The sequence below is a fragment of the Anser brachyrhynchus genome (assembly GCF_964034855.1).
Source record: "Anser brachyrhynchus genome assembly, chromosome: 1".
Lineage (NCBI taxonomy): Eukaryota > Metazoa > Chordata > Aves > Anseriformes > Anatidae > Anser > Anser brachyrhynchus.
This window is the reverse complement of record NC_137694.1, coordinates 130,258,259-130,282,412: the sequence shown is the minus strand read 5'-3', so window position 1 is coordinate 130,282,412 and position 24,154 is coordinate 130,258,259. Positions and strand designations below refer to the sequence as shown.

Here is a 24,154-nt window from a genome sequence, read left to right as displayed (position 1 = left end):
TCCCTACACAAAAATTCACTAAGTGGGTTGAAAGATGTTATTTTATTTATGTGCAGTATAAATAAGTCACACTACATGAGATGATTTGTAGTTGGCTTGAGCATGCTTTATTTTGTGTCCTCTGCTTTCTTATCAAACGTGCCTTTATCACTTGAACTATTCACCTTAAGTAGTGAATTCACTTTTTGATATCTGAAGGGAAACATTTCTCCCACTGGCAGAAAAAACACTGGCTGCTATTGTGTGCCTGCAGTTTCTTGCTTTGCCTTTGTACTTGTTGAAATGTCTGCTTTCTGATCCAAAATATGGATATTAGATTACCATTTTTCTAGTAAAGAAAGGTTGTTTACTTAATTAAACACCAGCTAATGATGACGGAGGAGACTTTTAATTTCTTTCTCATCCATGGAAACTTTTGAACAAAGCAAAATGCCTCAGGTAGTAAGATTATTTTTTTTTTCCTGTGGAAACAAAACACTTTCCCTTTAGTTTGCCTACAAAGTGGTGGTATTGATTTGGAAATCACAAGAAAATCTTTTTTCTTTCAAAAATCATCTTTTGCTGAAGGAAGCTTTCAACAGGCTCCCATAGGCGCAAACATCTTGCTCACCATCCCTTGAGGAAATCTATATAAAACCGAGGATTTATGATCTATGAAAATCTTTTAGGCCAGGTGTTTTTGATGGAAATCACAGGAGATAGATCGTGCGAGTTATTCAGTAAGGTTGGGCAGCAGGATGCCTGCATCAGAGCAGCGTAAGGAGGTTGTAAATCAGATGAGAGCTGGGCTGTGTGTCAGCAGCAAGTTAGCTCTTCCGTGGGAGCCCCCACTCAAGGACCTCAGCTCCTGTAGCATGGGAGCTTTTCCGTAAGCGTTACTTGGATGCTAAGCAGAGGTTAGTCACTTGAAAGGGAAAAACAGGCAAAACACCAATTTTCAGTTTCATTTTTTCTGCAAATTTGCCTCGCGAATTTATTTATTTTTTATCTATAGTGATGAAAAGACAAAAAAAAAGTTAAAAGTTTCTGTACACATAGACAAGCACTGCCCAGCTGCTTGTTCTGTGGTGTTCAACTTACCTGTTGGAATTCATCTCTTGGAGAATGAAATGGATTTGGCAGGAAGAGAAGGAGGAACAGTGCTAGTGGTGTGGAAACAGACACTTCCCTACCTGGAGCCTGAATTGAGGATCTGAGGGCCTTCCCGACAGGGATCTCTGCCAGGAAACAAGAAAGAAGGCCTGAGGAGAAGACTCCAGCTAATTTCCGAGTCTGAGATTCATCTTGCCTAATATCTGCTCCCTGAAAGTTAGTTCCCTGGCCTAGGGTGCTCCAAGCTCGCCCCGGAGTCATTAGGGTAGGCACCTCACTTTCAGACACCTGCTGCTAGGTGAGCTGAATTGCACACTATGGGACAAGGTTTTCAAAGGGGTTTAGTCCTGTGGGGGCATATCAACCTCCTGGGAGTTCTCAGAAGCGCTGTAACGTGTCACCTAGGTGCTACTGAAATCACGGGTAGCTGAAAATCCACCCTTCCTTTGAGAACAATTTATGTATAGCACGTTTATGCGTTTGTATTCCATAAAATATCCATCAGGGCCCCTCAGCATGTCAATTTGAAAATCCGCTCGTGATAAAATTTTGCAAGCATCAAATTCTGTACGACACATTACCTTCTACAGCGGCTCTTGTCCAGGGTGATCTGGACAAGATCTGCCTGGAACTGCTGCCTCTGAAATGCCGCCACAGCAGAAGCAGCAGTGCAGGCGCTTAACATAAGTTCCAGGGCTCGCTGCAGATACCACGTTTTAGTTCAGCAACTTCAGCATAGGTTTGTTTTTTTCCAATTAAAATGAGAAGGGTATGTACTTCTAAGGCAGCGTGACTTGAAGAAAAAGACCGGGAGTCATCTTGTGAGACGTGTCATCAAGATCTTTAATGACCACTACTGGTTGGGACATCAGCATTTACAGCGCAGCAGTTGATTCCTCCACCGAAGAAAGACTGAATCCAAAATCATTAATTTAAATTCAATGTCCCTGTCACAACCAGTAACTTAAATTAGGTATCTGAGCACGTAGTGGCAGGCACAGAAATATATTCTCCTCCATAGCCAAGTCTGAGAAGGAGCTGAACATTCACAACTCCTATTGTAGAAAATGGAAGCTGAGAGGATTAACAACACATACCATATGCGTGATATTTAGGGCAATTTCCAAAGTCATGAGGGTTACTGCCGACTGATGGCCATCTTACTGAAGCAAGTAGGACTCATTTCATGTGTGTATGTATGTATGTCTAGAGGCAGAAGAATCTGCTGCGTAGTTAATCAGTGATCCTGCATGTGAACACATGCAGATGTGAGTAAAGTATTTATAAATCCCTAATTTAGTCAAAACAGTGATTTCTGAAGAGGCAGCTGTGATCAGGATGTCTAGCAACACTTGATTCAACGCCCTCTGAGTACAAAAAAATGCCATTTTCTCTCACTTTAAATTTATTTGCACTTTATTGCACTTGGATTTTCATGTGCTGTTAAGGGAAAACTCTTTCAGCCTCTGCAGTTTCCTCCCCTGATTGTCTCTTAGTTCCTGTTGCCAGATTAGCACCTTTGTTCTGGAGACAGGTACTGGTGGTTAGCAGGAGGTTTCAGCTTTGCATTGCAGATGACACGGCTGCATAATCTCCTGGCTGAGCAGCACAGTGATATGCAGTCAGCTGGAGGAGGGCTGCAAGTTTGATATTTCTTACCTGCTTTCCAAATCTCCTTCCTGACTCTGAAGAGACGTAAAGAAGGGCGTTAAAATAAAAAGGAAGCAGTTTGTTCCTTTTTTTTTTTTTTTCTCTCCAAGTGCTGCTAAGACTGCTGGTGAGCATTACCTGAGCAGCAGCTAGCAAGTTTCTGCAGGAGTGTGTTGATGGAGCAAGAAAGGAGCACAGGCTCTGAATAAATCATTTATGTGTGCACTGCAGACTGCGCTTCGGGGATTGGCGTTAATGGTGGCACACTCTCAGACAAACAGAGGAAAAGGCTTTCACCCAACTTTTTGCTGAAACCTCAGAGGAATAAAACAGGTCAGCGGTGAATATTAAATTAACTTCTGGCCATCTTCCAAAGTGATTTGGCCTAGTTAGGAAACATCAAGAAGGAAGAAAGCTTTGCTTCTTCACATCCTGATTTCTCCAGGGAGGAGAGAGAAGGAGATCTGTGCACAGCATTACAAAGGCAACCTGATTTTGTAAGTCAGCCCTCCTTTCATACGTACACACTGACAGCCCCATGCAAATCTGCATTACACGTGCAGGTGCCTGTCTTGCAGTGCTGCAGCAATATTTAATGCGCATGCATTTTTTAACTCTTAACGTGCATAGTCTGATAAATATGGCTAGATCAACAGGGTATTTATTCAGGTTTGCAAGATGCTAAGCAAGGTGTCTCTTGTGGATTCTCCCTCCTTGGAGGTCTTCAAAAGCCACCTGGACATGGTCCTGCCCTAGGCCTCCCTGCTTGAGCAGGGGAGGTTTGGACCAGATGACCCCTAGAGGTCCCTTCCAACCTCAGCTATGCTGTGATTCAGTGAAGGAGCGCCAGAGATGGTGTGAGAGAAAGTATTCCCCGTTGTTTTTATTCCAGCACAGCGTCCAACTGAGCTCAGCCCCCTTGTGCACTTGCTCTGTGGTTAATACTGCAGGCATCTATTGGGATGGGCTGAAAATAAATAGGGAAAGAGCTTCAAGAATGCAGCATCCTTGTGGTTCAGTGGTCAAAAATGTGATTAAAAAGAGCTGGTCAGAAAATGTTGAGGAGTGGTTGGAGGTTTTGGGTTTTGGGTTTTGGGTTTTGTTTTGTTTTGGTTTGTTTTGTTTTGTTAGTCTTCCTGCAAAAGTCTTCAACACAAATGTAAAAGGAACAAAGCAAGCATTTTCTGACACAGATCCTGTGCTAAAATTCAGGAACACCACTGTGGGGTCACATGGGAGTTTTATTTCTTGTGCTTCGAGAGTCTGCGCCTGCCTGGGGACCGGACTCCCTGCCTGGGGTACTTGTTGTGGGCACTTTGTGCGCGTCCCCCCCGCCTGACAGCAACATCCCAGCTCCCGGTGGGTGGTGGCACGCATCCTGCTGTGGCCACCGCGGCACCCCCACGTTCACGCTTCCCAGGTACCCAACCGTTCCAGTCTGGGAGGATTTTCTGCTGGAAGACAAAATGCCTTACACAACCTGTATTATTGAACTGAACACAGTATTTTCTCTCAGATTGCAATTGTGATTTTTTTATATATTTTATTTTAATTAACCTTAAATGATTGCACGAGCTCACAGCTGGCTGCACCATGGGAAGGTTTCTCCAAGGAGGGCACAGATGTGCCGAAGCACACAGCTCTCCCTCTGGGGTGCTTGCAGGGGTCTTCATTTCATCGCCATCGGTCCCCTGTGGGTAACTTCATGAGGCGCTGATGGCCACAACAGGCAGACACAGGCATGTCCAGGGCTTTCAGGCTGCTGGTGACCTCGACCAGGTTTTGCCGGTGGGCTTCCTCCCTGAGGTTGAAGGGCAAGCTGTTGAGCCACCAAACCCACAGTTATTTTCCACATCTGGTTTGATTCTCTGCAGATAAACAGCAGCCTTGCCATTAATAACAAAAACTTAATTCACTGAGGTTTGTTCAAGCGCTGAGAGCAAACATTTTTCCTATGCAGCTTGGGGTCATTTTAAGGGAAAAACAGGGCTGGAGGTATATCGACGCTTTAAAAATTATTACTTCCTAGAGAAAATAAAATGTAAAGAACCTTTTCCTTCCATTTGTGAGGTTATTTTTATGGAAAAAACACTGGCTTTGGATGGAAATGTTGTTTTGTGCCTGACTTGGCATCAGAGCAGGAGATTGGAATAAATGTATGAATTAATTTACCTTTTTTACTTTTTAATGAAAATGATCATTTTTAAGTCATACCTCGATAAAAACCTCTAGAAATGTTCGGTCTGCTTTTCTGTCTGTTCCGTCTCAGTACTAGGGCTTACACACAAAGCGGGGGGGACAGAGCATCCTGCGAGTACTGCAATTATAAGTATTTTCAGGAATGGCTGTGGCTGTGTAAGCCGCTGAAGGGTGGAAGGCTGCAGCCCCTATGTAGGTCACATTCTCCAAGGCTGCTGCCTCTGTCACAGCCAGACCTGCTAGTGGTTTGGGCTGTCTTAATACATCTAAGCGACCCTGCTCTGCTTCAGTTCCCGTTGCAGTCTTGAGATACGCCATTCAGCTTTTCTGGTAATCACTGAGGTGGGTACCCTGACTAGTGAGGTTGAACACTAGCCAGTGCCTTTCTGGTTGCCCAGAAGGAGAAAAAAAATACCTTATTTTATGATCACTGTTGTTATTTTAATTTTTTTTGAAATCTCTCTCAATATCCTTTTTCCTTTTTTTTTTTCTTTCTTTTTTTGGGGGGGCAAATCCATTTGTCATAATCCATAATCAATACTATTATCAATGGTAATATCAGGTGAACCATAAGAGGCAGTTGTGATGGTTTTTATTTTAAAAAATCTATTAAGAACAACTGCAGTCCATCAGAAAATGAAAAAAAAAATAATCCTGCATGAGAACGTTGCTGCACATTGGTAATAAAATCGTAGGTACCATTATGTGATGGAGCAGCCTATTGAACAGTGAGTGGGTTTGGGGCAGGACTGCTGTTCAGCTAAAACAACTTTTTGTTGTTCTGAACAGCACCATCTCTGTGTATGGAGATCAGAAATTAAGAGGCTGAAAGTATTGGGGTGGTAATTGGTGAGAAATCTGAGGAAGTATGGAGAGACACCGGTCACACCTCCCTCTTTGTTATGGTTTCTGTGCCTGGCATTGAAATGCCGGGCCTGGTGCTCAGGTCAGCGATGACAAACCGTGGCCAGCTTCTGACACCCTTGACTTGGCAGGTGCCTGCGCTAACTGGGCACGGCCTGATGGACAGCAAGAAGCACAGAGTCACGGAATGGTTTGGGCTGGAAGGGACCTTACAGACCATGTAACTCCAGCCCCCTGCCCTGGGCAGGGACACCTCCCAACAGACCAGGCTGCCCAAAGCCCCATCCAGCCTGGCCTTGAGCACCTCCAGGGATGGGGCATCCGCAGCTTCTCTGGGCAGCCTGTGCCAGGGCCTTACCACCCTCTGAGTGAAGAATTTTTTCTGAATATCTAATCCAAACCTACCCTTTTTAGTTTAAAGCCATTCCCCCTTGTCCTATCCCTACACTCCCTGACCAAGAGTCCCTCCCCAGCTTTCCTGTAGCCCCCTTTAGGCACTGGAAGGCCACTGTAAGGTCTCCCCCGGGGCCTTCTCTTCTCCAGGCTGAACAACCACAACTCCCTCAGCCTTTCCCCACAAGAGAGGTGCTCCAGCCCTCTGATCATCCTCATGGCCCTCCTCTGGACTGATTCAAATACGTCCATGTCCTTCTTGTGCTGGGGGCCCCAGAGCTGGATGTGGTGCTCCAGGTGGGGTCTCACAGGAGTGGAGGGGGAGAATCACCTCCCTCAGCAACGAGATGCTGACCACAAACCATGATGAAGCGTCCGGTTTTAACCACATCTTTGTTTTATTTTTTTTGTTGCTGCTTGTTTGTTTTGTTTTGTGTTTTGTTTATTTTTGGTTTGTTTCATATCTCTTTTTTGCTAGCAAATTTTGCTAGCCTCGCTTTTACTCCCTCTCTGTCCGGGCTCGCTCCTGAACCACTCCCGGCCTGAACCACCTGTGCACCCAGGGCGGGCTGTGGGGCAGCTCGCCTCCCTGCACCGAGGGAAATTTCAGTGTTTGTCCTTGCTTCTTTGCAAGCTGGCAAGCCTGCCACTGCATATTTCATTTTTATCATCTTTTCCTTAGCGCACGGCCGGGACGTTTTTCCGCAGAGGGTGCCCAGGAGATTTGGGCCCAGCAGCAGGGCAGCGCACAGCCCTCACATCCCCCAGCCAGGGGGTCCCTGTCCCTGGTGGCTGCTTCTCCCTTTTCCTTCTCTCCTTGCAGACCATCAGTGGGAGCAGGGGGGGGCCTCTGTTTTATTTTTTGTTTGTTTGTTTTGCTGTTTGAGCGACAGCACTGGTATCACCTGATCGCTTCAGTGATAAAAATCCCCAGAGGAAGGCTGTAAAAACACTTTCTGATTTGTTCGCGGCTGCTACCATGGAGAAATAGCTCCATTTGTCTGCTAAAAGTGCAGACTGGGCAGGATTTTGTTTTGTTGTCAAGTGAAAGACAAAATTAAATAAATAAATGGATAAGGCCCCAGGCAACATGCAGATTCAGTCAAACATTTCTGCATTGGATGCATGATCAGTTTAATAAGGGAGATCCAGCTAAATGCTTGGAGGGAGGAAGATTGCAGGAGAGAGGGAGAGAGCGCGAGCCGCAGCGTGAGGCATGATTTGTTGAGCTAGGCAGTTCGCTCGTTCAGCAGTTTCTCCGTAACTTGGAGGATCGGCGGGATAGGTTTTTGTTTTGTTGTTCAACCTCGTTAGTGTCAAATCTATTGATGCCTGGTAAAGATTACACTAATGTGGAAGCCTTTGGGGTTTCCCCCTGTGTGTGCACGCACGCATGCATGTGCGAATGTATTACTGGGGAATGCTGATCCTAACAGGATTAAAGGGGAGGTCAATAATGTATCGCTTAACACAGGGGCCAGAGTCAGTCATCTTAAAATATTGTCAGTGGATGGCATCTGAGGGCAAAAATGTCAGCCATCCGAGTGTTAATGAGTTAATCATCTGCCCCCGTCCCTGTCCCCATGTCCCTTCCTTTCCCCCCCCCTTTTTTTTTATAGTCCTGGAAATAAGGCATGTGTCCTCTTGTATTCCACACAGCTCCACAGCCAGCTCTTTTCCTTGGCCTGGTGCTATTGCTATATAGTAACACCTCCCAGTGGCACTCTGAAATATTTCACTGAAGTCAATACAGAATTCCTCCTTGACAGGTTTATGAAACAGAGCGTGAATGAAGCCTTATAAAACATCATTTTGTTTTATGAGTATGTTTTTTACAGAAATAGTCCCATTCCCCTTATCCCCCTGAACTTTGGGGCTCCCTATTAATTAATAGTTAAAAGCAAATAAGTCTTGGCATCATGGTACATTAAAAGTTCCTCAAATACAGTTATGTCTTGTGGCTCCAGAAAGCAACTTACTGATCTGGATGTTGTTGCTGATGTTAATGGATTCATGTTGAGTCTGTGTATGTAACAGTGTGCAATGCCTGCTACCCATGTCCAGGGCCCCCACAGATCTGGAATATACAACCTAAACATGTCTCACACTCTTAAATCAGGTAAAAACAGGATTTGCAGAGATTCAGACATGGTCTAGTTATGATGAATTACCAAGTTTCCCACCATCAGCAGAGCTGCCTCCCCATACCTCTGTATTCAGTGATCCCCATCTAGCTCAGCTTAAAACTTTCCGGTTTTAATGTCTTTCCCTGAGTTATAAGTAACACTGCTTGCAGTGTGGATGAATGTGTGTATGGTAGTGCACATGTTGGAGCATCTCTGCAGATATTACTTGCTAAGCCATTGCAAGCCAGTTGTGGATGTGCCCTTAACTAGAAACAATCTGTGAAGCCACTTTTGTTTCCTTTAATAGGGACTTCTTTGATTCAGCTGAGCCCAATTCTAAATCTTTGTGTATGTGCGAAACGTATTCTAGACTAAACAAAGGTGTGAGTTTAAAAAATAAACTGAAGGGATGCAGGCTCTGGGATGGGCAGGCAGGGCTATTTTTCTTGAGCAGTTCATTTCTGATGCAGCATGAATTGGACAGGTTCTGTCCCCCTGGGGAAGTGGGGTGAACAGAGTGAACGTAGCTGCACTCTAACGATAGCTGCTCTGGAACAGCTGTCTTAGTGGACTGTATTCCAGAATAAATAGGGATTTTGGAATTGATTAATACGGTGCTTCCTGGCTAAACCTACTTTTGTTATGGAATAGTGAGTCCTCCTGGGAAATTACACAAAATGGCCAGAGAGAAATACCATGTGCTGGTCAAATCCCCTGTATTAACAATGGCCTTTGAAACAAGTTTGCTCCAAACCAAGCAAGAACTGCATCTCAATTTACCATGAAGGGTTTGTACCATGACTACCTACAAATTAATAATACGTCTTTCAGTTAATTGGATTTGTGGACCAACCCTTAATCACAACAAGAGAGACCTTACTCCTCCAGTGGTGGTGCTGAAGTCATCCCCATCGCAAAAACAGTGGGATCAGCCTGGAGTAAGATAAGATTCATAAGAGACATATCAGAATTTGAACAATGAAATTAGGGGAAAAGATAGGCAAAACATGAAACACGAGGCTGCAGGGTCCTCTGTCTGGCTCAAGCCAGCAAGTGCAAAGAAATTCAGGCTTGCCGTCAGCTAATGCTCCAGCACAACCCTTTGACATGACTATGTAATGCAGCAAATCTGTTTCTCGTCATCTGACGCTCCACAGAGACCTCTTGCTATGCTTAACTGAGAGCTTTGAATGTCCTTGCTTTTGTTGGCTTGTTATGAAGTCCCTCAAAAACACGGTCGATCTAATATTTTGCTCCGCTGTTGCTAACTATCTGGGTTGCTGTTGGATAGCAGAGAGTCAGTAGCAGCTGGTGTAAGAGTGGATTTTGCATTAATTCCATCACGGTAGCAGGGCAGCAGTTGTGCAGCCCCTGACAGGGCATGGGCAGGACAAAGGGAGCTCCACTTTGCCCTGCTGTTGGGACCCAGAAGTGTTTTTTAATCTCTAGCAGTTCTTCACCACAATTATTCTCGGAATCTTTTAATCCAGGTGTGGCACAAGCTTCCTCCCCAAAAAGCAGACATGAGATGGAGGGGGTGTAGGAGTCACCCTGGCTTTGGGACAGGCTCTGACACCCAGTCATGATTTCTCTACAGCACAGAAAGCACTTTTTGAGCGCGTGGTAAATTAGTTACAGTTAATGCCCTGTCTGTGCTGTACTTTCCACAAATGGCCTCTGGCCACCAACAACCCCAGCTGCCGAAGTTTTTACTCCCCAGAAGACTGTCTGGCAATTTGGACTTGGGTGATTTAATATCTTTATCGATGATCTGGATGAGGGGATTGAGTGCACCCTCAGTAAGTTTGCAGATGACACCAAGTTAGGTGCGTGTGTCGATCTGCTCGAGGGTAGGAAGGCTCTGCAGGAGGATCTGGATAGGCTGGAGCGATGGGCCGAGGTCAACTGCATGAAGTTCAACAAGGCCAAGTGCCGGGTCCTGCACTTGGGGCGCAACAACCCCAAGCAGCGCTACAGGCTGGGAGATGAGTGGTTGGAAAGCTGCCTGGCAGAGAAGGACCTGGGAGTACTGGTTGATAGGCAGCTGAATGTGAGCCAGCAGTGTGCTCAGGTGGCCAAGAAGGCCAACAGCATCCTGGCTTGTATAAGAAGCAGTGTGGCCAGCAGGTCTAGGGAAGTGATTGTGCCCCTGTACTCGGCTCTGGTGAGGCCGCACCTCGAGCACTGTGTTCAGTTTTGGGCCCCTCGCTACAAGAAGCACAGTGAGGTGTTCAAGCGAGTCTAGAGAAGGGCAACGAAGCTGGTGAGGGGTCTGGAGAGCAAGGCTTACGAGGAGCGGCTGAGGGAGCTGGGGTTGTTCAGCCTGGAGAAGAGGAGGCTCAGGGGCGACCTTATCGCTCTCTACAGGTACCTTAAAGGAGGCTGTAGCGAGGTGGGGGTTGGTCTATTCTCCCACGTGCCTGGTGACAGGACGAGGGGGAATGGGCTAAAGTTGCGCCAGGGGAGGTTTAGGTTGGATGTTAGGAAGAACTTCTTTACTGAAAGGGTTGTTAGGCATTGGAATGGGCTGCCCAGGGAGGTGGTTGGGTCACCATCCCTGGAGGTCTTTAAGAGGCATTTAGATGTAGAGCTTAGTGATATGGTTTAGTGGAGGACTTGTTAGTGTTAGGTCAGAGGTTGGACTCGGTGATCTTGGAGGTCTCTTCCAACCTGGACGATTCTGTGATTCTGTGATTAATTATGAAAGACGACAGTGCTTTAAAGACTACTGGGAATGGATGGAAACCGCTGAAGCAACAGGGACGTGTTTTTTTGGGAGGGGGTTGTATGCCCAGCACTGTAAAGACACACAGGGAAGACTTCACTGAGCATGTTGCAGACTTTGGATGGAGAATGGGGTTTCTCTGATTGCTCTGCTGTCTAACCAAGGTGCAGTCACTTGCTGGAATAATAGATGTTATGATGGTTGCGGGCAGTACATTGTTACATGTGGCAGCAGTTGTTCCAAAAACATACCAGACAGGGAAAAAAACAGCTTTAAAAGCGTTCTTCCAAGGCATGAAGATTGTGGAGGGGTAGACTTAGAGCAGGCGTCTCAACCAAGCAAATATACAAGCAGCAGGAGCCATGATGGATCCCTAACCTATGAAGCTGTTCAAATATCAGAAATACCTAATATGACTGAGGCTACGGCTACTTTTTCAAAATCAATAATGGGGACATAAACCTAATACATCCTCTTCTGGGCGTCTGTCTTTTGGTGCAGTATAATAACTGGACCACGTTAAAGGTGCTGTGGTCATTGGTCCCCTCTTCCCCTAGCATCACAGGATGGCCAGATCCTGGCACGAGGGTTGTAGGGAGTGGCTGTGAGAGCCCCACCTCACAAAGCAGCAAAAGAGACCAGCACTTACATGGGGCATCACACTGAACTTGGGCAACGTCTCCATGTGGTGACTGGTCAGCCCGTGACATTATATATACCAAGAGGCTGTAAGATCGCTGTACATTGCAAATGCTGCAGAATGTCATGCATTGCGATGCAATCACCATACAGGATTTTCTAGCTTATGCGTCGCACATATAATGAAGCCTAATGCATGATTGCAGTGACAAATGCAAGAAATGGGCTGTTACATTGCATGAGGTGACAACAGCTTTTCGCAGCCAGTACAGGGGCTGCAGCACAGAGCCCAGAAACCTGGTATGAGTGGACTAGCTGGCTGGCATAACCTGACTGCACCCATGCATCCTGCTAGAGCATATTCACCTTTAAACTCTTCACTTGGAGGAGAAACAAAAACAAAAACAAAAACAAAAACAAAAACAAAAACAAAAGCAGACTATTGCAGGCAGAGGGGAATTAAAATACTCTTTTCCAGTCATTTTTGTGGACAACCTGCTCTACATGTCCCTTTTTGTGGAGGAGGGTTGGACCAGATGACCTCCAAAGGACCTTTCCAACCTCAACCATCCTGTGATTGTGTGATCATTGTAGCTTATAGTCGACAATACAGGACACTAGGGTTCAGGAAAGGTGGGTAATTGGTGCACTAGCCTTGAAGCTGCACAGCATCTCTACAAGTTACATGAGGCATCTCTAGCAGACATGCAGAAAGCAGTACAGGATGCAGTATGGGTATCTAAATCCTTCCTGGCCTCCAGCTGCTGCCCCAGGGTCCTATTTTGTATCTACCAGCCCTGTACAGATGTGTGGGATACCCTAGGGCATCTCAAATGGTACCAGACACCTTGGCTTAAGCAACTGAATCCCACCCTATGTGCTTTGCTCAAGATCGTATATAAAGCCTCTGTGAGAGCTGGGACCCGAGCCCAGATCTCTTCACGTGCTATCCAGCATCTTGATCACTGGAACATGCCCTCTCTCAGGAATGAATGTATCCATATGGTGGTGATGGTTGAATTTATTTTTGCTTTTGTCATTTTGGAACAATTTAACTAGCCAAGGGTCATAACAGAAGTTTTACAGTGGACGGCAAATGCTTCTCCACACTGTACTTCACGTACTGGAAAGGGGTGAAAGTCCTTTCCCTTCGGCTTACTGTACTTTCTGTGTTTTTATGTCAGTCTTTGATGTTATTGCATCTTCTGTGCTGTTTTTTGGAGAGAAATGCACATGCTATTTTAATACCTGTGTGCCAAATCTTACCCCAACTGTGCGTCTGCCTGGGGTTATTTGTTCTGCTGTTTGAGAAAATGTCTGTGAGAGCCTAGGGTATGAAAATCCCACCAGGCAGAATGAGAGGGAGAGAAACCCCCGACTGAAGGGAAATACACAGGGACACAGGGGTTAGGCCAGGAGCCTTGTGCATGTCAGAGAGCCGAACGGAAGTGTCAAGGAGACAGCCCAAAAGTTCACCTGGCACAGAGGGTGCAGGAAGGTTTTCAAACCGGACTGCTAGTGCCGTGAACTCTAGGGTGAAAAAGGTTGCTTTGTTGTGTGTTGGGAGAAATACTTGATGGTGGGGAAAGCCTGGGGTCTCGGCTGCCAGCTGGAGAACTTACTGGGCTGCTAAGGGAAGCAAGAAAATTAGAGGCCTGGGATGGAGGGAGAGGAGTAAACTGAATTTGCAAGCATGAGATCAATAGTTTGTAATACCACTTTGGCCGAGGCTTGTATCAAATAAGAAACCTGCTGAAAGCAATTATCCCAGAAAAATGGAGCTGCTCAGATTTCTGCTTTATAAGTTTCTCCACTGATTTAATCCTCTTCCCCATCCGTTCTGCGAGTGCCGTGTCCGGCCTAGGGAGGCCCCCTTCGTTCTGCTCCTTTGGGCAGCCGCCCGCTCCTTTCCAGAAGGGCTCCTCTGGCCCCAGCGGGTCCCCGGGGGCTGGGGGGCAGAGAAGTAGGTAGTTCAGAGGAGCGGTGGCTGCGTGTGAGAGCTAATGAGGGGAAATGAACTCGTTTGTGAGAGTTGTAAACTGGAGACCCCGCGGCGAGGGGCGGGGGGCCCAGCTGGCTGCAAGGCGGCTGTAGCTGGCTGGGCCAGGCCGTGCCGGTCCACAGGGGGCTGCCTCTGGAAGAGGGTCCAGGTGGTGATAACAAGCGAAACCCAAACTCTGTGCCCTCTGCAAATGTCCTGGTTCAGGGCTGTGACACTGGCAGCGTGCTCTGCATCCCAGCTCTGCTTCATGCCCCGGCCTGGCTGAGCCCCTGGAGCCGGTCTCCTCAGGAAATTAATAAGCAAACATTAAGCAGTCAAAGGCACGTATGACTAAACTGTAGTTTTGTTCCTGGTCTTCTTCTGAACTCCTCCTGTTACCCACCTTCTCTTTGATCCCTAAAAAGCCAGCAATGGCTTGAAGTAAACTGTAAGTTAGGGGCACAACTCTGCTTGATGTCTGGCTGGCAGTGGAAGCCAAGTGTCGCTTGTAATTTTGCGTGGGTGCAGAACAAAGATGCCTGTGACCGATCCACTGCACCGTGCGCTGGGTTTGTTCGAACAGGAAGCTTTGGTGAGAAGTGTTTTTCAAAGGAACGGGGAAGCAGATTTTAACTGCTGCCAAAGAGAAATGATTTTGCCTTCTTTAATTCCCATTCCTGGTATCTTGTGTGTCTGCCGCACGGACGCTGTGCAGGAGCCTTGCAAAGCTGATGCGGTAGGCGGCTGGAGCTCCGGACCAAGAGCTGGCTCAGCTCTGCGTGTATCCATCCCACGGCAGGTATTGACCCGTGTTAAGTCAACCAAAGCAGCATTTGCAAATGCAGGAAGGGCAGAAACAGAAAAGCAGCTAAGTTGTCCGCAGCCCTACTCATTTGCAAACGGAGAAGCCTAACCAAATTTATCTAACCAACTTCGATCGCTGTTGCCAATATCAAATCAAAAGACATTAGGTCTGTATGAGCTAATACTCTCTTTGTAGCTTTTGGCGTTGTATTTTTTCAAGGGTGCAATGACCAAGGAAGGACTGTAATAAAATAAGTCCCAGATTTACTATGAATAGGAATTTAGCCAGGTCTCTTAGACGCTAATAGGGAGAAGCTATTTTCCTATCAAATAGCAATGTAGTTGAGTAAAGAATTGAAACAAATTGTTGGGATGACTTCCAGTTGCAAACTGTTGTGACTAAGTGATGGGGGTGGGTCACTTCTCCCCATTGGCCTGGGTTTTGGCTTCACGTCAGGCAGTTCCATATCTCCCGTCTGTCTCTTCCGCACCATTTGCTTTATGCACTCCATATACATCCTCCCTTCCCTCCCCACAGCTTCCACCCTCCCTTGTAAATATTTGATCATAAAATCTCTCCGCCTTTCTGGTTCCTTGTGTTTGTCATGTGCTTTATTCTGGCTACTGCCTTTGGTAGCTGATCCTTGACGAAGGAAAAGGGGCCAATCAGACTATCAAGCTGTCATGTTCCGTACAAGGCATTACTTTTGCCTCATTCAAAATTAAATGACACTTGGGCTTTTCCTTTGGCCCATCAGCGTTTCCACAAAATTCAGAGCTGTCTAATGAAACTCGTGGAAAATATTTGCACTCTGTCATTCCCTTGCATGTTGTCATGGTGTCACATGGCTCTCTGAAAACATTTTGTTTTTTGCTTTTTAAAGACTGATTCACAAAGAGGATTACCACCAGTGCTTATTGCACTGCTGTCACCCACATCCACCTCAGCCACCAGCCTGCCCAAAGAGTGTTGCATCTTCCAGACAAAGCATTTTTAGCATACAGTCAAACATTCGATGTATCAGAAACTAAATGAGGTAGGAGCCCCAACATCTTTGGCCTCCCAGGCCCTGCCTGGCAGCAGGCATGCCACCACGGAAAGAGCAAGTAAACAAGCAGCAGCTCACAGACTTTTGGGCCAGGTGGGTCATGGATGGATGCTGATGTTGATACCCAATGCCCCTCAGTGCCACCCTTAGTAGGCCTTGCCTGGGTGCCACCGGCTGCCAGCAGGACAGGATTTCACCATTGAACAGTGTCCGTCTGGAGGTGACTGTGGTGGCCTCTCACTGAGACTGCTTTGCCACGGACTGTCTCCATTTCCCATGACATGTTCAGCTTAAGTCACCTTGTCTGTAAAAGAAGCACCTGGCTTCTAAGCTATTTTTTGAGCTAAAAGCAGCAAGCGGTCAAAGCTTGATAGAAGAGACACCTTGTCCCCCAAAGACACATGCCCAGGTGCTTTCTTCCCCTTGCTTTCAGTCTGGAAGGCCGATTTCTGTAATAGATGAATTTTCTCTCATTTCCAGCATTCAGCTGGAATTCCACTGCACATTGTTCCCCAGATGTAAAAAGCAAACAGAAGGATTAAGTGTTTTAAAATACGGGAAATCGAATTATGTAGGGCTGCATGCATTGCGGAGGTCCCTTTTACGTCCCACACCGCCTCTGGCCTCCTCCACCTCCAAAATCTGCCTCTGAGCACACAGCCCACACCTGGGAACAGCCCCGATACCTTTTTTCCAGCAACACAAGCATCATGGAGATATAGATTTTAAAGAGACGTAGCCAACTATGGTAGATTGAGAAATACAGGGTTACGCAGATCTTCTCCAGGCTGTTTTCCACCCTGACCATGGCCATGGCCACCTCCGGAGCTGCCCTCTGTAGCGAAGGGACAAACTGCAGGCTGACTGTTGCTGACTCCTGCACTCACAGGCAGGTGTCCTCCTGATCATACCACCAAACAGCACAGCTAGCTCACAGAGTCAGGGCAAATGGTTATCGGCCCCTCCTTAGCTGACCGATGAAGAAAACGGATGCAGAGGGATAAACACAGCCTTCCCACGATCCGTTTACATTCGGAGCTTGTTGACAGGAATTGGGGTGGTTCTCTTGGGGCAACAGATGGCAAACTCACTGGGGGATAATTCCGCTTTGAGTCCTGTTTTTGTGGTCATTGCTTATAGAGGTCACTAATCCTGCGGCTTGGCTTCTCCCTGAGGGTTACTAAACGCCTTGGTTTGAATTTTGGGAAATCAAGCACAGTATGTAAGAGTGGTGTGTGCTAAATATGCTAACAGGAAAACTGCGTGTCGCACTTTAATATGTATCACATCTCATGCTCTGACAAGACAGGCATGTAGATGATGAATGTAATTTGTCGGTAAAATTCAGCAGAAATATCTTCAGGGTTTAACTCAATATCAAAGCAGGAAGGCAGTGCTGAAAGCATGGTACTGAAATTCAGACTCCTCCATCTTTTTCAATCAAGCAATATTAATTATTAGATAAGTAATAGTGATTTGAACCAATGCAGTCTGTACGGAGAGATAGCTCACTGGGTTGTGGTTGTGGTTTGTGGGTAGATCATTGCTCCAAAGCACACAACAAATAGTATAAGATACTGCAGTTCTGCCCTGTTTTAACGGGTCAGAACAGGGCAGTTCTCACTAGATGGTTTGCAGGCTTTTCGGAGATGCAAGTTGTGTTAGGACAATGACATGGTTACTATTTTTGGCAGTAGGTTACTTGAGTGTGACTTGTATTTCCATTCATCTTAAACTTCCAGCCCTTCCAAGCTTATTAATCTGTACTACAACAATTGTATCTCTGACTGTTAGAAAAGCAAAGCCCTGGCACGCTGAAATGGAGAGTTGCCAGGCTTAAAGCAAAATATATTAAGTCAAACATCAATATTTATGACATAATCAGTAGTTCTCCTGACACAAACAAGAAGAAAATCTTGTGAAAAGAGACGGGGAAGGCTGGAAATGATAGTGAAAGCAATGGACATAATATAGCTGCAGCATAAAACTCATATAACTCAGGACTTGGTTCTTCTGTGAACTCTGGCACAGTCACCTATGGCTTCAGACAAACAAAGCCAGTGTCTAAGTATGTGCTGGTAAGGGTGAACGAGAGGATCCCCTTCTGCAATCCTTATTTTCTAGCTGGTGCCAAGTAGCATGGCAGCTGAGGCATTGCTGGATTACCCACAAATGAATGAGCCACCTATCCAACGTACCTTTATTACGGGGTTGTGGGTGAAAAGTACATTATGAACCCAAAACACTTACACCACCACACTTCCTATAAAACACTTCCATTCTGCTCCTGGTGGTGAAAGACCAGGCAAATATATCCATCCTTTTACATATATAGCAACATCTATAATCATTGTAAGACTTGCAAGCCACATCATAATTCTCCCAAAGCAGGGGTTGCGCACCGTGCCACCCCGGGGCAGCAAGGAAACACAGCAGGATTTAGGGATTAGCAAACAGGGTAAACATTTACCTCGCTATTTGGGGAAAGACCAGAGATTCAGCTGAAAGTTTTATTTTTTTGGTTGCATGGCAATCCAAGTTTCATTTCAGATCCTTACATTCTCGTTAATAAAAACAGAAAGGATCATCATGTTCTGGTAAGTAGGAAGTTTTGTTCCCTCTCATTACTTAAATCTGACACAAGATAGCACCAGTATTGGACACCAATGCAACACTCCTGTGTTGCTCTCATGGGCAGAAGGTACAACGTTGCACCCTTCGAGAAGAGGAGAACTTGCATCCATGTCTCCTGTGCTCCAGGTCAGGTGTTATGGTCCCTGTGCTCCTGCAGACCAGAGGAATACTGTTTTTGCTAGGTGAAGATGATATGAAAAATCTTGAATTTATGAAGAAAATAAATTTACTGAGTTGTTATCTCGAGTCAATCCAAATAATTTTATAATTTATGTCGCTCAGCTGCCAAACAACAAGAACAGAAGTCCAAAAATGTCCATCTGGTTATTACAGAGACCTTAAAGTAGTGTAAAGTGGGAATTGTAACCCTGTTATCAGGGGAGGAAAAAAAGTGGAAACCTGCGTAATCTTCAAGTACCTCCGTAACACTTAGATGCTGCCGCATAAGGCATATCTGGGACCTGGCCTTTTCTAAACAGGGTGTGAGCAGGCATGGCTCTGGTGGCCTCTGCTGGGCGCTGGGTGCCTGTCCCTGGCCAGGCAGCCCCCACGGAGAGAGGCAAGGCTCCCGCTCTGGTGTTGATGTGTGTACATATACGTGTATGTATGTATGTGTGTGTGCGCGTGACATTTGCAGTGCTGCACAAGTGCTGCCTTGAAGTGCTTGTGCGAGTCCCCCAGAATACACAGAGCAGACTAATTAAACCCAGAAATTGAGGCGGAGGAAAAGTATAACCGCATGCCCTCCTGATATTTACAAATATACTTCCAATTTTTTAAATTATCTGCATTAGAAACAAAACAAACTGGCCAAAGGAAGAGCAGAGCAGTTTCAAAATCTCCTTATGTGGCTATGGAAGCTTTTATCTTGTTAGGTCCAACCTGCATGGCTGCTACGGCTCCAGGAAACCCAGTTCTGGCAGTCTGGACTGAAAAGAAAGGCCCAAAGCAGCCTGATCTGTGCTCATTGCATACAGGTTTCTCACTCTGCTTGCTTGCCGGAGACAGGATTCAGTTTCTTGTCCTTTTTTTTGGGGCTGTGTGTTCTTTCATCTAGGAATGAGTGATGTTTGGGGATGCTGCAAGGTTCAATGGCCAATGCTGCGGGGTGGGTGCCTGGCCGGTGCCAAGGCACAGCTCCTGGAAGGAGGCTGCAGGGTGAGAAGGGTGAGCAGCATGAGGGACAGCTGGGATGGTGTTTGCAAGGCTCACAGCGCTCATCCAGAAGCTGAGATACCATCGTGGTGCTTGTCTGCTATGACGTGCACATGTCCGGGCTGGTGGAGCAACAGTGCTCATCTTCTACCTGATGCGCCTTAATTCTGGTCTTAGAAGTTACAGTATATAGGACAAAGAATTAAACATAACAAAGGCTTGACTTATGGCAAGCAGAGGAGCTGTGCTTTGTGAGGTGCTGTTCTGAAAGGGCCCTAAGTCAATGATGTTATAGCCTTGAAAAATGATTATTTATGATGTTTGAGAAAAATGCATGCTATTTTATGCAGCCTTTTAAGGAACGGGGAAACACAGTGTTTCAGATGATCAACGTGATGGTTTCTGGTTTTATCATAATATTCAGTGAGGGTGAGAACAGGGGTCTGTGTCCACATCAAGAGGAGCTGGGAGGTGCGAGACAGGCCCTCCTGTGACCTGCTCCCCCATTCCCTCGTGGGGCTGCAGTGGGTGGCTGTTGGTACAGAGCAGTGCCCTTGGTCCGACCGTCAGGGTTGAGACGGGGACAGGCCAGCGACACAACCATCAGGCACACAAGTAAACAAAGCAGGAAATAGCTCTGCGAGGGCTATGCCCCTAAGGGTAGTAAAAGCTTTCAAAAGAAGGAATGTTAAAATCAACATTGGTCTCCACAAGGAGCCTGGCGTGAAGACTTTGAGATTGAAGTTAAGTGTGTGTCTGTCATTGAGGCCACTGCCTTCTGAGGAAATGAAATCCAGCAGTAGTGAATTAAATGCAGCAAAGGTGACACGACGGGCATGTCCAAGTTGTGACAGGTTTGGGTTGGACATGAGGAAGAATTTCTTCACGGAGAGGCTGATCAGGCATTGGGATGGACTGCCCAGGGAAGTGGTGGAGTCCCCATCCCTGGAGGTGTTCAAGAGACGTGTGGACATGGCACTAAGGGACATGTTTTAGAGATGGGACTTGGTAGCGTTAGGAGATGGTTGGACTTGATGACATTGCCGAGGACAGCCAGCTCTGCTGAGCGGGGAGCAGCAGGCTGGAGCGGCCTGTTTGTGGAGTACCGTGCAGTCAAGTGGATCAGAAAGGAAAACAGGCAATGAAAACACGGCATTGAGATTTCTTCTCAGAGGCGTGCCGCACTATTCTGCCTCGTCATCTTGTCTCAGGTCAGCAGGACTGGTACCGGGACTTACTTTCTTCCGTCTTCCCTTGAGAAGGTTAAATAGAGGGGTGGGAAGAATATTCATACTGCTTCTGCTTGAAAGCTAACTTTTATGTAGTCCAAGTCAGCTTTGAAATTTAAACCTCCCTGGGATAATGAAACAGGAGAGGCTGAGGTCCTATTTAGGCTGATATTATTTGGCTGAGGGCAGCCTTTACTCAAGAGTAATTTGGAAAAGTGACAGACAGCCATGACCTTGATTCACTTTGTAACAGTTTGGATTAAAATGAAAGAGTATTGAAATTTATATGTTTTAGAAAATTGCAGGGACGTCATTAAAGAAGAGGACTTTCAGTTCTTCCTTTCGGTGCGTTCTGTAATGTTAAAAATAGCGGGGGACTCAGACGTGTGACATTCATCTGCTAACTTCTTCAGGTCTGCTACCAAACTTGATTGCATTTAAAGATTGGTCAAAGAAGAAAAGTGGTCCGGGACTCTCGGCTCATCTCTGAATGATTCTTAAATGGGAAACACCCATTTAAACGACATAATACATTTGCTAAACTGTGCTCGTGGGAGGCATAGTACTAGATTAAAGAGGCTATTGGAAATCCTGAATGAGGTGCATTTGCTAAGGCAAGTGGAGAATTCATACAACATGGAGCATATTCTACCCTATTTACTTTGGAGAAACCCCAAGGTACACTGAAATGCATACATTAAGGCAATGCTGCTGTTTGGTGCTCATTTATTTGGGCACTGATCTTCAACTCGGTCACCCAAATACTTGAAAGAATCTGCATTTGCCAAGTGAAACTGTTCATTAATATTAATGTAATAGGAGAGGAAATGATGGGAGAGGTGGGCAAGCTCCAGTTTCTTCTGGCTGGAAGAATTTTTTCCTCTGATTGGGAGTTTTAGGAGCCCTCGCTTATTTATGTTGGGTTCCTTCCACCCCCAGTCCTGCACTTTGCTTGCCTGTTCCTTCTTAGGAGAATGGTTTTGTTTGCTTTCCTGCAAAAACATCTCACAGTCGGGAGCGAGCATGGATCTGGTTGGGTTCGAGAGCCATTGTAACCAACTGGCAGCTTGCCAATGCTCCTGGATGCAGGTTAAACCAGTGCCATCACTCAGAAGAACCAAAGTGAAGTGGGAAGGGAGTGTTCAAGGGTTTCTTCGAGGAAAAAAATATATGCATATATATGCATTTGAACTCTAGAGAGCTGGTAGGCCTGTGAGAAGCAGATCTTGGAAAAGAAAACAGAAACACTAAACAAATTGTCTCGGTAACCAAAGAAAACCAAAAAGTAAAGACTGCCTGTGGACATGTCCATTTGTCTTTTACTCTCTGATTTGTCTTCTCAGAAGAGCCACCAAAGCCCCTTCCCTCCCCCAGGGCAAGGGACCACCACAGGGCCAGCTGGTTGTTTCCCTGTGGAAAGTGCAATAGCTGAATTTTACCTGGCTATCCTCGGTGAGGATGGCACTAATTTGGTTTTCTCCTTTATATTTTTTTTCCACTTAAAATTTGTAGGGGCTTTATTATATAGAAAGTAATCAAATTATTCTGGCAATTATGTGGGCAGGGAACTCAAAAACTGAGGGTTTGGGATGTGGGGGACAGACAGTGGGTTTGCCTTTTTCCTTAATAAGCTGAACTGACCACTTCCTTCATTTAGAAGGGGAATGCAGAGATGTATCTGGTGAACTGGCATTTTCTGCCTTTTTCTCTTTTGATCTAGTATATGATGTATAATCGATGTTACTCCAGAGATGTTATTGATGCTACTATGTGCAAATAGCATCCCCCTTTGCTAATGACTGTGATATACCTATCAGAGCAGTAAGAAAACTGAGGTTTGATTAATGAGTGGTGGCAGAGGACTCGCTCTCCTGTGTTTATCTGAAGGTTCGTACCGGAGGAGCTTCAAAGATGGCCCCGCATCCCTGCTCACCACAGCCATCCCTCCTGAGTCTGGGGCTTTTCCCTGCCTGTGCCAGGGGCAGGCTGACCGAGCTGCCATTTGGGGAAGGGACCTGCAGGGCCATGCACTCACTAAAAGATGGAGAGGGAGATTCCTTCCCACGGAAATCCTGTCCCAGGGCCACAACGCTTGGTCTTTCCCGAGTATGTAACGTCCTTCTGTGCTGGATGAAGAAGGTGTCAGTCAGGTTTTCAGCCGCGGCTTGGTGTTTGATACAAATGTCTTAGCCAGTCTGCAGGCAAAACACTTTGCTGAAGGAGAGAAGGGGAGGGAATTGTGAATAAACCCCATGGCAGTCCTTTAACTGACATCCTTGGACTTCCCGCTGCCTCCCTGTCTCCGGCACAGGTCTTCTTTGGGACCTGGCGCACCGTCGTTTTCCTAATTCAGAGGGCTGCCAGGGATTTCACTGCTGAAAGACTTCTGCAGTGCCTCCCAAGCAAGGCGTTCTGGCATGCAGGGCAGCACCGCCGTACGCCACACGCATTGCATACCGCTGCGCCTTTCGGGTGGGCTCGTGTGACTTCTGTAAAGCTTTCGGAGCTCTGCACCAAACACTCACCTGTAACCAGCCTAGCAGTGAGGGTAGAGGTGCATGCAGCCTGTTGTGTGCACGCGGCGTACGGACGAGAGTGTTTGCAGATGCAGCGGTATGCTGCTACCTGAGCAGCATTTGGTACCTCTGCAGCATCGCCGGTGTGGTAAGAGACCCGGAGATGCTTGCTGATACGGTAAGAGACACGGGGATGCAGGTATGCACCGCACCGCTCTCGGTGGGTGCACGGCGGGCACCCCGAGGCACACGCTGTGCCTACGCTGCTGTAGGAAGGGAAAGTAGGGTGCTGGGGACCAGGCGTCCCAGGCAGCTGTGCTCGGGGCCCTGTTTTTTGGAGAGAAGTGGAGTTGTTGGCGTGTGATGATGTCACGCTCAGAGGGAGGGAAAAAAAATAAAAAATAAATTTAAAAAAAAGAAAGAGGAAGAAGGGAGAGATTGCAGTCCTGACGCCAGGAGGATGCAGCACACCGAAGAGGGGCATGGCAGGGATGCTGAGCACCCGGGGGGCTCCGGGGGGGCTCCGAGCCCGTCCCGCTGGGTCCCCCGGGGGAGGCATCGAGGCTGGGGGGGGGGAGAGGGAGGCGGCAGCGTCGGTGATGTCATGGTTAACCCCTTCCTCCCGGGGCCCGCCGCCAAGTTGGAGGAAAAACCCGCAGTCCCGGCATGGCTCTCGGCCCCGAGCGGAGGGAGGCCACGGCGGTAATGCGATTTCTTTCCTTCCGCAGGGCTGCTCCCCAGGAGCCGTGCTTCGGGGCGAGCCGGGGGCAGCGCGCCTCGCCCTCCCCGCGGTGCGCTCCGAGGGGTCGACTCCGGCTTGTTCGCCTCGGGTTTGCCAAACGCCTTGCCGGTTTGTTTGAAGTTTTCCCAGGGTAGTTTTGAGGGTTTTGGGTTTTTTTTGTTTTTGTTTTTGTTTTTTTTTTGTCCGTAGCGTGAATCCGTGCCGGTGAAGGAGAGAGTTCAGCATGCAGCATTTCTGCGGCTCGCCGGGGAGGGAGATGCGGAGGTTGCCAAGCTGCCTGCACGGGCAGCGCTGGACTTTTAATATCACAGGTGGAGGGATGGAGGGGGGCTCGGCTGGCATTTGTGCCGGCAGTG

At 47.0% G+C, this 24,154-nt stretch overlaps 1 protein-coding gene across 4 annotated transcripts in view; it reads left to right on the top strand.

Moving 5' to 3' along the window:
• NHS (NHS actin remodeling regulator) overlaps positions 1-24,154 on the top strand; it is a 249,242-nt gene that overhangs the window by 176,750 nt on the left and 48,338 nt on the right. The window contains exon 1 of one of the 4 annotated variants that reach the window (XM_080603221.1): positions 12,109-23,758. The exons of 2 other annotated variants lie outside the window; for them this stretch is intronic. In XM_080603221.1, coding sequence (XP_080459347.1) covers positions 23,539-23,758 — 220 coding nt within the window. In that variant the 5' untranslated portion in view covers positions 12,109-23,538. Of the gene's footprint in view, positions 1-12,108; positions 23,907-24,154 lie in introns of those variants that run through there. One more of the 4 variants, XM_080603222.1, reaches the window with a different exon arrangement.